The sequence below is a fragment of the Elephantulus edwardii genome, unplaced genomic scaffold (genome assembly GCF_000299155.1).
Source record: "Elephantulus edwardii isolate Elephantulus edwardi_28Jun2011 unplaced genomic scaffold, EleEdw1.0 scaffold00024, whole genome shotgun sequence".
NCBI classification, from domain to species: domain Eukaryota; kingdom Metazoa; phylum Chordata; class Mammalia; order Macroscelidea; family Macroscelididae; genus Elephantulus; species Elephantulus edwardii.
In genome coordinates, this window is record NW_006399774.1 from 24,777,770 (window position 1) to 24,794,627 (window position 16,858).

Below are 16,858 nucleotides of genomic sequence, written 5' to 3' on the forward strand. Positions count from 1 at the left end.
TTCCCTGTGCCCTTACAGAGATGAGCCTAGTGGCCTTCCCCTGCAACCACCCACTGGGTGAAGGGCAGCTTTCCTCAGCTCCACATGATACCTGGAACTTGCACAACCCTAATCTCATGATCTCCCTCTAGTAATTGGGGGGATTGTATCTTGCATGGATTATCCAGGACACCACCTTGGAGCACCTCAGAGCACAAAGACACACCATCCTTGCGGAATGTCATCTGGACAGCAATTATCCCATCAGTCCTTATTCAGGTATAACATTAGAGAGTCCACTGAGGCCAGAAGCAATTCTGTCACAGGTCAGACTTCCTATTCCTTGACAGACATTTCCAGGCCAAACATCTTGTCTCTCTCTACCCACAGTGACAGCATCACAACATCTCGGAGAAAACAGGTAACTGGAAATCAGTCAAAATCAGTCTTATTAAGATGGGACAATAAAGTGATCAAAATACAGGACAGGAGAATCTTTCAGAGAAAGAAGTCTATTGGAACTTCCTGACCATGAATTCAAGAGAATGTTTAAATGTCATTTACAGATGAAAGACAATACAGAAGATGAAAACAACCCAAAAGCTACATAATAACACTTGGATGACAACGGGTAGGCTGGGTACAGATGTGCTGCTCACAGTGTCACTATCCATCGTGCTTGACTTGCTTAATGGCACCTAACGACAAAAACATGCAAGATCAAATACAGGAAATCAACAAAAATTAGAAGCTATGCAAAAACAGCACAGTAAAATTCAGAAAGTTAAGACTAAAACTGCAGAAATTGATAGGATGAAAAAGCAGAACTGAAGAAACAGAATACAAAATTAATGAATTAGTTAACAAATCCCTAACTACTAATCTGTTAGAAGAACTAGGATAAGGAAGAGGAAGAAAGGCTTGGCATGTGGGACAACCTCAGACAGAATGGCTTATATGTGACAGGACTCGCGGAACAGGAAACTGCCGAAAAGCACAGCTGCTCAGAATGACTAGAATATCGATGAAGCCTTTTCACATTCCATCTCATCTGCATAACTTCCGGTTCTCTAGAGTCATGCTTTGTGCATTCTATACTCCAATTAGTGAATGTTTGTAGGTTTCTCTTCATTTTCATGCCACTTCAGCAAATGAAGGCCCATCAGTAAATTAAGGTTCTGAAAGCTTCCTCTCTACATTAAGACAGACTCTAGTTTTAGGAGGCAACTTTGCCCTAGTTGTATTTTGAATGTCTTACTTTTGCCACATCCTCCTTCATGGTCTGGTTTGATCTCGAGCTCTGCTTAACCCTGTTCACTCTGGCTGGTGGCCTCGGGGGAACCGAAACCCTGTTGTAAGGGCCTCCAGCATCACAGTAACAAGCCACCATAACTCCAAACTGGAGAACCTGGACCCAGACCACGAAGAAGTCACCCAGAAAAAGAGGATATGTGGTGTCAAATTAGGGAAAGTATGTGTCAAAGGATGTATCTTTCCAGTACACTTAATTATGTATGTATGTACTTAATTATGTATATTCACTCATGAGTCAATCAGAGGAACTGGAATACATAAAGAACATGGCATCAGCACTGGAGGAAAGCCTTTAACAAGCTAACATATCACACAATCTTGCTTTTTATAAGTAAAAATTTGAAGCACTTAATGTTTAAGATCAAAGACTATAGAATTCGATATGGATTACATCCTATAATCAAAACAAACATCCTCAACAACTGAGCTAACAAACAACACCATGATAAATGGAGATGATAATAAATTTGTCAAGGGTTAAACTTTATTTTAATTCAAAATTAACACCTATGGAAATAGCGATGAAGAAAACGGCTCATTACACTTGGAAAATCTGAAAAAGGCCTATCAACTACTGTTGTGGAATGCTGGGGAGGAAGGTAAGGCCTCTGGCCAGGACAGACCGCCTAAGCTTCAGATAAGTGCAAGCATCCTGAAGGCCTTTAATAGGGGTAGAGAAAGCTCCCCTGTGTTTGGCTGCACCGGCTTGAGAAAGCTCGCCGCCAGGGAAGACGGCTGCCGCATCTGTTGAGCTGAGAGTGGTCCACACGAGGCTGAGGTTCTCCTAACCAATCCACATGTCCCATGTCTGTAAGACGACCCTATCCTGCCTTCCTGTGTGCACTGCTTATCGCAATAAAACTGAGCTGGATTGACTCTCTGATCCTCTCCCAGAGTGGTGTATCTCTGTCATCCTCATCCCCATCAGGGTGTCACTGTCAAGTTTCCAGCAAATTGACAGCGACAAACTACAAGTTCAAATTCAAGAAGGTTAAATCAAATCCATTGGAATCAAACCTTTTGTTTTGGGATTTTTTTAATGTTTAAATTGTGATTTTAATAAAAGTTACAGAAAAGTTGGATTTTTATTCACTAATTTTTCTACCTACCCCTGACACAGTTCATGTTGTGTTTAAAAAAAAAAAATCACTATTGCACAATTTCCTCCCTATCCCAGTCCACTTTGCTTTACACCTCTTATTCTGGACTAATTTAATACAAACAACGTCTAATCATTTATTACTTTTAAACAGTTCTTTCCTTTATGTATCTCAATGCAGTGTTCATGATTTATGCCCTCTTTTCTTAGTTTCCCCCAACCTTCATTACAGTCTGGTTTTATAACAGTGGTATTATTCAGTATTTGTTCTTTTGTAACTGAAGAAACCAAACTTTGACTTTGAGTGTATCCCATGTGAATTTCAAAACCACCTCAGGAATAGGTTTGAAGCCTTGGACACTAATGAGCGAAGACCAGATGAGCTATGGGATGATATCAAGAACATCATCCAGGAAGAACGCAAAATGTCATTACAAAGACAGAAGAAGAAGAAAAGACCAAAATGGATGTCAGAAGAGACCCTGAATATTACACTAGAGCACCGAGAAGCCAAAGCAAAGGAAAGAAATCAAGAAGTTAATGTTAACAGAAGATTTCAAAGGCAGAGCGGGAAGACAAAACAAAGTACTATAATGAATGTGCAAAGAGCTGGAGTCAAAATCCAAACAGCCAAACTTGTTCTGCATTTAAGCTAAAGGAAACTGAAGAAGAATTCAAGCTTCAAGTTACAATACTTAAGGATTATTAGGGTAGAATATTGAATGATTCAGGAAGCATTAAAAGAAGATGGAAGGAGTACACAGAGTCAGTGTCCCAAAAAGAATTGGCTGACACAGAAGAATTGTAAGAAGTAACATATGATCAAGAGGCAGTGGTGATGAAGGAGGAAGTTCAGACTGCTCTGATAAAGTTGGAAAAAAACAAGGTCCCCGGAAATGATGGAATACCAACTGACATATTTCAAAAACAGATGCTACCCTGGATGTGCTCAGCAGGTTGTGCCAAGAAATCTGGAGAACAACTACCTGGCCAACTAACTGGAAGAGATCCATATTCATTCCCATTCCCATTTCAAAAAATGGTGGTCCAACAGAAAATAGAAATCATTGAACAATATCACTAATACACACACAAGAAAAATCCTACTGAAGATTATCCGAAAATTACCAGAACAGCTGGATATAGAGGAGGTCATGGTACTAGAGACATGGATCTTGGTTGAAAGCAGAGAGTTCCAGAGGAACATCTATATGTATTTCATTGGCTGTGCAAAGGCATTTGACTGTGTAGATCACAGCAAATTATGGCTAACCTTGAGGAAAATGGGAATCCCAGAACACTTGATTGTGCTTATGTGAAAACTATGCTTGGACCAGGAGGCAGTCATCAGAAAAGAGCAAGGAATCACTGTATGGTTCAAAATTAGGAATGATGTATGTCAGGGATGAGTCCTGCCTCCGTACATTTTCAATCTATTTGCAGAACAGATCATACCTACTGTAGTGGTTCAAAGAAGGAATGGGACTTGAACCAGTGACCAGAGTGATGTGTACATGTGCCGCATCCTATAATGGGTCTTGACACTACTTCCCAGATTCCCTAGTACCGGAGTTGATCCTGATATTTTGCTATGTGCAAATCTGCAGTCATCAGAAGCTGTACTAATGCTGTACCTTGCTTTTACTCTTGAAAACTATCCTTCCCTGAAAGAAAAGCTCTTCAAAAACTGAGCATTTGTTACTCAGAGAGAGATGCTTATGTTCCTGCCAGCAACTCCCTGCAAGGCTTTCTTAGTCTCTAATAAACTATTTGATGCAGCTCCTGGTCTTCTTAATTACTTCATATGCGTCAGAGAGCTGGACATTAACTACGAATGATAAAAGACTTTGAGTTGTGGTGCTGGAGAAGAGTCTTGAACATACCATGGACTGCCAAGAGAACAAACAAGTCTGTCTTGGAGAGGATGAAACCAAGTTTCTTCTTTGAAGCTCAGATTTTGAAGCTCCATTTTACATATTTTGGGCATGTTGGCTTGAGGAACAGGTCCTCCTTGGAGAAAGACATCCTGGTCCTCCTTGGAGAGGGACATCATGCTTGGAAGGGTAGCGGGACAGTGCAGGAGAGGAAGATCCTGGATGAGACAGACTGACACAGTAAATGGGGTAGTAAGGGTAGGAATGTCAGAGTCAATGAGACTGGCTCAGGCTAGGACAGGGTTCAGCACTATTGTATACAAGGTCACTATGAGTTGCAGGTACTTGATGGCACATAGTAACAACAGTAAATCTCTATTTTCCCTCTGAGGCGGGGGGCTGGGGGGGGGGAAGGCAGGTAAGCAGGAAGAGACAGAAATTATGGGAGTGGGAAACAATCCAGGGGCTGACTTCTTAGTGCTGGAACAAGCTGTTTGGTTCTGAGGTGGGTCAAGTTGGTGACCATCAGAGGCCACTTCCAGAACCTGAAGTTGAAGAGAGCTGGCAAGTGTGCGCACTCACAGTGATCACCTGCCTCGATCAACAAGGAGACAGGCTGAGCTTGGGTGTGCTCCTTTACCACTGTCCACCCGGCACGCAAGGATAGTGAGCAAGAAAGAGGTTCTGGCTTGTGGATCAGGGAGTCAGGAGGTCCCACAGCCCTGTGTGGAGGCACCAAGCGGTCTGGAACACAGAAGCATGGATGCCTGAGTCTGATTGGATCTAACCCCTGACATCTGGGAATGAGCCGACCAGAACCCAACCAGAGGAAGAGAAGATGGTCAGTGCTCAGAGCTAGTGCTGACCGCGCGCGGCAACCCGATGGCTGGCTCGGGACTGGATTCTGCTTGTTCCCACAGAGCACTGGTATGATCGGGACAGACAAGTCAGCACTGGACTGTCCACAGCGAGGGCATTAAGATATGAGGTTCACATGCATTCACGATGCATGTAAGATGATCACCACAACATACAAGAACGGAATACAATGTAAATGAAAGATTGTATAAAACACAATGTACATGCAGGAGACACACTGTCCATTAACAACTGTATGCAAACCAATAAAAACACGTCACAAAAAATTTAAAATTAAAAAGACATGACATATATGACAATTAACAACCCGGAAGAAGGTATCCATACAAAGTAAACTGGAGGCCGGAAGGAAGGGAAATGTGTCTCAGTGAATGAGTGAAAGCCCATCCTTTCTGTAAACTCTCACTAAAATTACAATCAACAAAAAAAAATCAGGGCCCAGGAATTGATGGAATACCACCAAAAGTGGGTTAGGAAACAGATGCAGTCCTGGATGTGCTTACCAGTCTCTGCCCCTGACTGGAAGGGATCCTCATTGGTTCCCATTCCTTAAAAGGCATCCAACAGAATGTGCAAATCATCAAACACATACTTGGAAAAAATTTTCCAGTATTAGAAAAATTCCACCAGTTTCTTCATGATAAAAGACAATAGAACATCAAATATTGGACTTTTAAAGCCCCTACAACGTATATTCGAGGTAGATTGACACCACAGCTTGCTCGCTGTCTTTTCCGTCCTTTCTCAGGGCTCCTCTCATCCTTCATTGCAGCATGATCTGCCCGAGAGTGTCTCATACAGCAGATTACAAAGGAGCCACGTAACCTTTAAAAATGCACTGACCAGATTCAAGGGTGAAGGGAACATGTCCACCACGTAACAAAAGCGGACACAGCACAGGAGGGACATGACCTAGACTGGTGAATAACATCCTTCAGATGAAGGAAAATAAGGGGTAAAGAGGAGCGGAATGCTAAGAAATCATCAAGGGACCGTGAAGATAGCAACTTTGTTCAATGGCACATCGAGATGTATTTATTCACTTCATTTACAGTGAACACGGAGAGTGTGTCAGGCACTGTAGCATGCCTGTTGAAAAGAACAGCTCTAGACATGCGCACGCACACACAGGCGCACGCACACACAGGCGCGCACACACACACAGGCACACGCACACACACACACAGAGGCACACACGTAGGTGCGCACACACAGGCACACACGTAGGTGCACACACACAGGCACACATGTAGGTGCACACACAGACACACACACACACAGGCACACACATGCACAGGTGCATCCACACCTTCACACACGAGACAAGTACAAAGCAGTATTCTCTGAATCAAAGTTTCAAACTTAAAAGATCAAAATTAAGGCGAGCTCTGGTGGCCTAGTGGCAAGAAGGTGTACTGCAATACCAGAGGTGCACGGTTCAAATCCACCAGGTGCTCTGCTGGAGAAGGAGGAACAATCTCCTCCTGTACCAGTCGGATCTGATTTGACGGCACACACACACACATAAAAAAATAATAAAATAATAACAAACTTTAAAAAGGTCATGAAAATAAAATTTTGAAAAAAATTATCAAAATTAAATCCTGATGTTCACAAATATTCAAGATTATTTAGTGTTCAAATTTTTCTTGTTATATATCATCAAGTCACGTGTGACTCATTCAAATATTTTTACATCGTCTACAAAACATTTCCCTCTACTTGGTATGACTGTCGATCATTCTGTATGATTAAATTCTTAATTTTTATCTTATTTCAGAATTAAGATATTTATTTAAATATTTTGAGGTTCCCTTCCTGCTTGAAATACTTTGTTAGATTATTTTCAAATGCTAATTTCACTTGCTGTTTTCTTCAATTTTCAACCCCATTATTCACACTAGAGCAATACACAGTCATGTTTGCTATTACATCTCCATATTTTTCTAAATCTCAAGTCTGTATATTACTTCATCTCTGTTAAATCTACTCTGCAAAGGCACTGAGCAGAGAGCACTTTAATTTCAGACATAAAGGCCCTGGACTGCTCCTACGACCTACCCCCTGCATGCAGTCAGGCCTGGCTTGTGCTCCTCCAGGTAAAATCTCACCAAAGCAAAGCCCAACAGATGCAAGGAACTGAGTGTAAGACCTGCCAAGGTGCCTACATGCAGTAGAGTCATACCTGGGGAGCCGAGGGGCGGAAGGCCACCTGGGTGACTGTATCTGTGTGTCCTCCCAGCCTGTGGGAAAAAGTACTTGACCTCATGTCATACAAATAGGCCTAAAAAGAGAGAAAGAACGGGGGAAGTTTGTTATGTTTTATGTTATGTTGTTACGTTATGTTTTATGTTACATTAGAAGACTCAACTGTGCCAATAAGATTTTACTCTACATTCAATCATGTGTCAGCAACAACTAACATAATTGACAAACTGCAGGAAAGCCAGAGTTTAATTTCACAAATACGTGTTGTCTCTTTCCCTTCAGGGTCTTTAGGTTTCTAAGCCATCCCAAGTTTCCTCCAGGGCCAGCAGATGGCATCAGACACGCATCTGCATTTCCAAAAGGTGAACAGACTGGCACTGAACCTTCAAGTCTCAACTGGAGTGGAAAAGGGGTAAGACACTCTTTTCCCAGGACTCTATGAGGGAGAAGTCTATGTCTCTCCCTTCCCACTCTGGTTTAGAATGTGAGAAACTCAAGTAATTGGAATGACTCTGTATCTGCTGCTGAACTCCCACTCACAGCCACTGCATCACCTCCTACTCACAGCAACCCTCTACTGTTTCCCAAGGCTGCAACTCGCAACAGGAAGGGACTGTCCATTTCTCTCTGATGGAGCAGAGGATAGATTTGAACTACTGAAAATGAAGTCTTTTAGTTAGCAGTTGCAATACCATACCAATGAGGTCACCAAAGTTCCTACCAAAGAAAGAAAAGACCAAAATAGATGGCAGAAGAGACTCTGAAACCTGCTTTTCGATAAAAAGGATCAAACTGAAGGGAAGGCATGCTGAAGCCAGAGAGTTGAGCAAACGCTATCAAACGGCAACCCAAGAAAGCAAAGCAAGCATTATAACAAAATGGACAAAGAACTGGAATTCGAAAACTAAAAGGACAAAACACACTCATTATTGCTCAAGCTGAAAAAACTTAAAATAAAACTTCTACTTCCTAGGTTGCAATACTAAAGGAATCTGTGGGCAAAATATTGAATGATGCAGGAAACATCAATAGAAGAAGAAATAGGAGGGATATTTTCTGAAAAATAATGTATTCAAATTTTATAAATAAATCAGAATAAAAATTTTATAAAAAGAAAGAAAAAAGAAGATGGAAGGCATACAGAGTCATTATATCACAAAGAACTTATTACTCCACCAAAACATTCTGGGAAGTCACTTGTGAACCAGAACCAACAGCCCTGAAGGAAGAAGTCCAAGGTGTGATGAATATGATGACGATAAAGACAAAAATATAAAAGCCAACAAATGTTGGGATTTCGCACGAGGTGTTTCCATGTCAGATGCAGCCCCGGACATGCTGCAGGAAATTTTCATGCCAAGAAATCTGGAAGACAGCCACTTGGCCAACTGACCAAAAGAGATCTGTATTTGTTTCCATTTTTAAAAAGTGATGCAACAAAATGCAGAAATCTTTGAAGAACATCATTAATATCACACATAAGTGAAATCTTGCTGAAGATATTTTAAAATTGGCTGGAACAGCAGATACATCAACAGAGAACTACCAGAAATTAAAGCTGAACTTAGAAGAGGCCATGACATAAGGGATATTATTGCTGATATCAGATGGGTTTTACAGAAATTAGAGAATACGAGACAGATATGTACTTGGTGTTTTATTGACTATGTAAAGGCATTTAAAGGTGTGGATCATAAATTATGAATAACACTGAGGAGAATGGGAATTTTTGAACAGAGAATTGCACTAGTGTGAAATTTGCACATAAACCCAGAAGCAACTGCTTTAACAGAATGAGGAGACACTGCATGGCTTAAAATAAGGAAAGGTGCGACTCAGCTGTACCCTTTCTCTATATTACTTAATCTGCACGCTGAGCTGTGTTGACAGTGAATGTGGCATCAGGATTGAAAGAAGACTCATAAACAACCTCTGTTGTGGAAATGACATAAACTTGTGTGCAAGGTTATGCTAAGTGTTTCAAGAGAAGAAGACTTGAAGCACTTACAGAAGATTGAAGACTACAGGATTAGTCTCAACATCAATCAGACAAAAACCCTCACACCTAGATCCACAGGCAACATAATGATAGAGGAGACTCAAGCTCTTGGTGATTTCATCTTATTTGGATCCACAATCAGCGCTCCCTGAAGCAGCAATCAAGAAATCAAGACCTGTTACTGGAGAAATCCACTGCCAAGGAACCATCTAAATTGCTATAAAGCAAGCCTAAGGCACTCCTGAACGAAACCATAGTATTTTCAATTGTTTTCTGCACATCAGAAAATTGGACAACAAATAAGGATGACAGAAGAAGAATAAATGTCTTTGAATTGTGATGCTGAAAACATCACAAAACTGAATATCTTTTTTTAAAAAAAGACTGTTAAAAGAACAAGGATTCTGTCATGGAGCCAGCGAAACCAGCGTGCTCCTTAGAGGCCAGGATGGTGAAACTTTGCCTGTGGGCTTGTCAGGAAGTGAAGGTCTAGGAAGAAGACATCGTGCTGGGAAAGGTCAGCGAAAGAGCGAAGAGCCCTGACGGAAATGAAGGAACTAGTGAGCCTGGCAACAGTGGGCCAAGCTGGGCAGAGACCCTGATGACGGCGAATGGTAAGCAGGAGTTCCATCCCTGGTTCACAGCATCCTCTAAAGGACACCCAGCACCACCACTCCCCAGGAAGCTCCCTTTCCATGGACTGCTTCACAGCAGACCTCACCAAGCAGTCAGGGCCCATCAACGGAATGCTTGCATTCCGTCAGTGTCACCAGCGGAATGGGCACATTGGAACCGAGCCCAAACCACAGAACCCCGGGCAGCCAGGCCCGACATCCACCCTTAATCAGCACCAAAAGATGCTGAGAGCTGCTGGTGGCTGCAAGGAGATGGTTGTGAGGCTGAGGACAGACCCGCACAGGCTCAGAAGGAACCACTGTGCACAGCTTGCTGTCAGACTCCCATGCACACGGTGGGAACATCGGCCAGCATCCCCGGGAAGGAGCACTCCTCCACGGACGTGACATGGGGACAGGCCTCCTTCAGTGCCCACCTTCTGTGCAGGCAGATGTGCATATGATGTGACGTGTATATTCACAAGGCTGTGGGCAGACCATCTCATTAGCTATTCCTAAAGGTCTAACCAGGAAGAGAAACACCCTGACTGCAAAGACATGACAGAATATTTATTAATATTCTTAGACTTCAGAGAGAAGTGACAGCACCTCCAAGTGGCTTTTCCATAGTAAGCATTCAATAAACAGTTATGATAAAATAAGAAAGGAGGAAATAAATGATTGGTGCTTAAACTATTATGCTTCATGGGGGGAAAACAGAGCCTTTTGTTCTTTTACTCATAGTTATTAAAATATTACTACTGTATCTGAACCTGAGTGCTGACCAATCATCAAACCTAAGGGCCCTCATCTTAACATTCCACGGACGGCCAAGAGAACAAACAGATGTATCTTAGAAAGGGTGCAGGTGGGGTGCTCTTCAAAGGCAAGAATGATGAGACTTCACCTCACATACTTCGGGCTTGTTCCTAGGAGGGACTATTCCTTAGGGAGGGACATAATGTTGGGAAGGGTGGAAGATCGGCAAAGGAGAGGAAGACCTTCAACCAGGTGGGTTAGCATTGTGACTGCTGCGATGGGCTCTTGTGTATCAGAAAGTGTTAGGATGGTGCAGGATAGAACAGGTGCAGATCTTTTATTCATAAGGTTGCTATGAGTCATACACAACTCGACAGAACCTAACAACAACAATCTTAAGATGAATTAAGAAAGGAGTGCATCACAGCTGTATTCTCTCTTCATACCTATTCAATCTGAATGCTGAGCAAATTATTCAAGAAGCTGGACTCTATGAAGAGGAATGCGGAATCAAGATTGGAGGGAGACTCATCAATAATCTGAGTTATGCAGATGACACGATTTTCCTGACTGAAAGTGAGGAGGACTTGAAACACTTGTTGCAGAAGATCAAGAAATGCAGCTTTCAATATGGATTGCACTTCAATGTCAAGAAAATAAAGATTCTTACCACTGTACCAACAGGCAACATCATGGTAAATAGATAAGAGACTTAAACTGTTAAGGACTTCATCTTACTAGGATCCACAATCAACACCCTTGGTACCAGCAGTCAGGAAATAAGGAGCCGCACTGCACTGGGGGATCTCTCCAAATTAGTAAGGACTAATGATGTTAGTTTGAGGATTAAGGTAGGTCTGATTCAGGTCTTTCCAATCACTTGCTATGCATCTGGGAGCTGGACAATGAATAAGGATAACAGAAGAACTGGCGCCTTTGATCTGTGGTTTTGGAGAAGAGCACTGAACATTCCATGGATGGCCAGAAGAACAAACAAACACATCTTGGAGAGGGTGCAGCCAGAGAACTCAGTGGAGGCAGAGATGATGAGGCTTTGCCTCACATACTTGGGGCATGTTTCCAGAGGGACTATTCTTTAGAGAGGGTCATGATGCTTGGAAGGGTGGCGGGTCAGTGAAGGAGACTTAACTACTGACCGTGACTGCAGCAGTGGGGTCTAATGTGTCAGGAAGCGTGAGGAAGGCCCAGGACAGGACAGGGTTCAGATCTGCCGCTCACAGGGTCACTATGGGTCATACGAACTCAACAGCACCGACCTAACAATTCAAACACGCGGTCATGTCCAGAGCACACAGAACCCAAATGCCCACTCCAGGGAGGCACTCACACTTCCGTCCTCTGCCCCACAGGCCACGTGCCGGCCGCAGGCACTGAAGGTCACCCCACAGGGGTGACAGCGGTTTGCATGTCCCTCGAAGCGGCGTTCACATCTACAGAGGAGAGGGGCCAAGATGAAACATTTCACTTTTAACACAGATTGGGAGAAAGGAACCAACTAGTCTCATTTCATCATAAAAAAGGATCAAGTGGTCAGTGAAATGAAGTTATTTAAAAAATAAAAACCTCCAAAAAACATTCTTTAAAGTGTTTGAAAACTTAGAGCAACTTAATTTTCCATTCAACCACTCATGATGTTGTTGTTATGTGCCATCAAGTTGCTTGCGACTCATAGTGACCCTACGTACAAGAGTCCTCTGTTCCATCCTGTCCCAACCTCACTGTCTCTGACACACTTACTCCCACCACCCCAATCACTGAATCGATCCATCTCATAGAGGGTCTTCCTCTCCTGTGCCGTCATGTTTATTTTTATAACCGACATTGCTGTCACCACAATGCGGCCACGCTCTTCCCTTTTGCTGCGACTGTCATCTTCACGCATCCTTCTAGCCCACCGCTGTCTTTTGACCTGTAGTCCGGGCAGGCGCTGCCCTCTGAGCTCAGGGGCTGATGGGTCTAATGAGTGAGTGACTCTGCTGTGGTGTGGCTGAGGCCAGCGTGATGAGCATCAGTTTTATTTGTCACGAAACCACAGGCAGCAAGTGTAAGTGCAGCTACTTTTTGGGTTGGCAGTTTGTTCCCCACTTTTTGTCCACTTTGTCAAGGACTTCTGCTGTAAGCCTTACAGCAGTGATCAGTGAGAACGTTTTCATAATATCAAACAGATATTCCAAGACTTGGGAGAGGTGTGAAATTCTACTTGAGTGTATGAAACACAAAGTGAATGAAGGATAATGAAACACAATGTAAAAAAACTTTGAAAACAAACCCACATAAAGTATTTTTTATAAAAGGTGGTTTGCATACCTTATCTAACTATTAAGTGGGTTACATGCCATATTTAAATTGTTATTGCTGTTATGTGACATCAAGTCACTTGTGACTCATAATGACCCATGGTACAATGCTCTGAACCCTGCCCTGTCCTGAGCCAGTCTCACTGACTCTGACACACCTAATCCCATCACCCCAGTTACCGCGTCAATCCATCTCATCTGGGTTTTCCTCTCCTGTGTTGTCCCTCCATCCTTCCAATCACGATGTCCCTCTCCAAGCCCTGGTCCCTCCTGGCCACACACAAAAAGTATGTGAGATGGAGCTTCAAAATCCTAACCTCCAAGGAGAAGCTTGGTGAGTTGCATGTCATATTTAACTATCAAGGTGGGTTACATATTATATCTAACTTGTTTTTCCCTTTTTTGGTTGTTATTTGAGTGAATGTTTACAGAGAATTAGTTTCCATTCAGTAATTCCTATACATTTTATGACATTAATTGCCACTCTTACAAAGTAATCAAAATGTAACTGAATTCTTCCCCCACCCCCACTTCCTTTCTATGTATCCTTCTGGTCTACCCATTCTTGCTTCCTGAGCTTTACTGGCCCCTGGACAATGGTCCTTCTCATCTCCCTGGTGTTGCTCTTCACCCTAGAGACCCATCTGCTGTTTGGGGGAAGCTGAGTTAGAGAGGGGCTCTGCTCCAGGTTTAAAGGGGGACATCTCTCCATTCATAAAGGGATACAGAAAATGTTTGTACTCTAATGACCTTCAGGGTATGGACAGGTTTCTATGGAACCCCCTGATTAAGACAGACTAGGAGGCAGGCTGGGCCATCTACTTCCTACAACCCCTATGAACTAAACAAAGAGGACAGTTACAGTGGTGTGTGGTAGAGCCCAGAGTGGAAGTCAGCTGAAATGAGGTCGCAGTGACTGCTGCAATGGCTCCTGAGTGTCAGGAAGTGCAGATGGTGCAAGACAGGGATCAGGCCCAGTTCACAGGGTCACTATGAGTCGTACTCAACTCAATGGTACCTAACAACAACAACAATGATGACAATTTTATCACAAGAACTTTCTAAATCTATTGGGATGATCAAGGAAACTCTAATAGATCTTTCAGACAAGTATTTCCCTGCACTGGGCTAGGTGTCAGGTGGCATGCCAGACTGGCAGACTAGGGTTCTGCTCAAGATTACTTGACTGGAGGTAGCCCTTAGAGCAATAGGTACCATCTGAGCAAAGTTCAGGTGTCAGGACGGTAAGGAAGGAGGACGTCTGGAAACAGGAAACCTAGGAAGGAAGTGCAGTGAGGGCCACCATGCTGTAGGGACTGCAATCAATCACAAGGAACAAAATTTGCATGGATGGTGCAATGGAACCTTCACCCAAGTCAAAATAAAAAGCTGACTTGGGGGGGGGTACACTAGCCAGTGCAAGCCAAGGGGGTCAGCGTCTAATCGAATAGCTGGAAAGAGACTCTGTTCTGCAGTCACTGTACATCAGACCAAGATAGACTGACAGAAACAGCTGGGCAGATGGGTCGAGGTATATGATTATTACGGAAGGAGAGATGATAGGAGACAGACTGACGATATGATTAGACAGAAATATACGATGATTATGGATGGATGGATGGATAGATTCAGGTAGATCAAGAGATTGGATGATTGATGAGAGAGAGAGAGACAGACAGACAGACGGATGGCTGGATAGACAGAGCCAGGCATCTAACCACACCGTGAGCAGGTCCCTCTGGCCTCGGCTCTCAGCAGCACTGATGGGTGGGATACTCACCTCAGTGTCCTCAGGTCCCACAGCTTTATCCCATCACCCACGGCTGTGGTGAGGAAAAGATTGTAGGCATCAGGATGCTGGGCTGCAAAGGACGATCCCTGTGGAAAACAAGGTGCAAACAGGAGGGACAAGAATTGTACCAGGAAGATCTTACCTAAAATTAAACCAACTCTATCTCTCAAACTTAGGATCATTTCAGAAGTGAGTTCCAAAAATGTCTGTGTAAGTCATTACTCAATTTGCTTTTGAGTTGTGATGCTGGAGAAGAGTCTTGGATATACCATGGACTGTGAAGAGAGCAAACAGTTCTGTCTTAGAGAAGGTGAAGTCAAGTTTCTCCTGGGAGACTAGTATTTTGAGGCTCCATCTCATATACTTTGGGCACGTGGCCAGTAGGGATCAGTTCTTGGAGAAGGACATCATGCTCAGAAGGGTGGAGGGACAGTGCAGGAGAGGAAGACCCCAGATGAGATGGGTTGACACAGAACTGGAGTAATGGAGATAGGAGTGTCGGAGTCAGTGAGACTGACTCAAGACAGGGCAGGCTTCGGAACTGTTGTACACAGGGTCCCTATTAGTCGCAGGGGGCAACTCAATGGCCCATAACAACAACAATAATAACAACAGTAAGTCATCACTGGGGATAACAGACCTCAAAAGGATACATCAAGGAGAACAATGATAACAGACTCAAGTAGCTGCAAAGTGGTAAAAGATGACGAGACCAAAATGAAGGTGAACAGAGAGCCACAGTCAGTAAATCACACAAAGACATGCAGTGTCTCTCGGGATTCCCAGGTACGTTACAGCCAATTACGGTGACAGCCAGTTAACCAGTGTGACGGGCACAGGTCAGCTAAACCTTCGCAGCACATACACACAACATGCTGACCATGTGCTGACCAGGGAGCTCATGTTCTGAGCAGCAGACCCTTCTACTTTCCCCAGGATGCTGTCCAGTGTGGTGTCAGTTAAAACTCCCCGCCAAGTAGAGTTACAGAACCCTAATCCCCCCACTCAAAATGCTCTTTACAGGCCTGGGAGTTCATGATTTCTCTCTTCCATCTACTCAAACAGTAAGTATCCAAGCTAAAGGGAAATTTACTGATGTTTATTCAGTTAAGCTGAAGCATTCTGTTTGGGATACACCCCCTACACAGTGACTTCAATAATAGCAATCTGCCCACATGGGCTGCATATGAGCCTTCTTCCCACCCCTGAGCATGGCCTCTCACACCCACTTGTAAGCATGACGAGCTCACTGACAATGTGCGCACCGCTGGTGGGAGGACTACCCTTCACTGTGTGACACACCAGTTCCCAGTGTCACTCATAGTAAAAAAATGATTTCACAGGGGTTACCTGCTAATCATGGCACAGCACACCAGGCACGAGGCAGGAGAACACTAATGCACAGTTTCATGCTGGCCCAGCACACAGTTTGGTGGACAGAAAGACACAGGAATATATATGTCACATAACAATGTGGTGTGCTGACACTGAGGAGTAAGAACGCAACAGGATGAAAACAATATGTGAGTCCAAACTTTACTGTGGAGAAAGGATAATTCTTTAGAAAAGGTTGATTCTTTCAACATAAGAAAACCAATTAATGCAATTCATCACATTAACAAAGCAAAGAACAAGAACCACAAGATCCTGTCAATTGATGCAGAAAAGGCCTTTGACAAAATCCAACTCCCTTTCCTGATTAAAACACTCAACAGGATTAGAGGGGAATTTCATCAACATAGTAAAAAGTATGTACACAAACCCGAGAGCTAACATTGTTCTCCATGGAGAGAGGTTACAGGCATTCCCTTTAAGAACAGGAACGAGGCAAGGATGCCCACCATCACCTCTCTTATTCAATATTGTATTGGAAGTCTTAACGATAGCAGTAAGACAAGAGAACGAAATAAGAGGTATCCAAATTGGCAAAGAGGAGATAAAATTATCTCTCTATGCAGATGATATGATAGTATACCTAGAAAATCCTAAAGACTCAGCAAGAAAACTATTGGACACAGTGGAC

The 16,858-nt window shown here is 43.3% G+C and overlaps 1 protein-coding gene across 1 annotated transcript in view; it reads right to left on the reverse strand.

Annotated features, from left to right (window-relative positions):
• Positions 1 to 7,324: 7,324 nt before the first annotated feature.
• Positions 7,325 to 16,858, reverse strand: part of WDR27 (WD repeat domain 27) — a 103,919-nt gene continuing 94,385 nt past the window's right edge. The window contains exons 21-23 of the mRNA XM_006882841.1: positions 14,824 to 14,921; positions 12,074 to 12,176; positions 7,325 to 7,429 (exon numbers count right to left, since the gene is read on the reverse strand). Of these exons, the coding sequence (XP_006882903.1) occupies positions 7,325 to 7,429; positions 12,074 to 12,176; positions 14,824 to 14,921 (306 nt within the window). The remainder of the gene's footprint in view (positions 7,430 to 12,073; positions 12,177 to 14,823; positions 14,922 to 16,858) is intronic.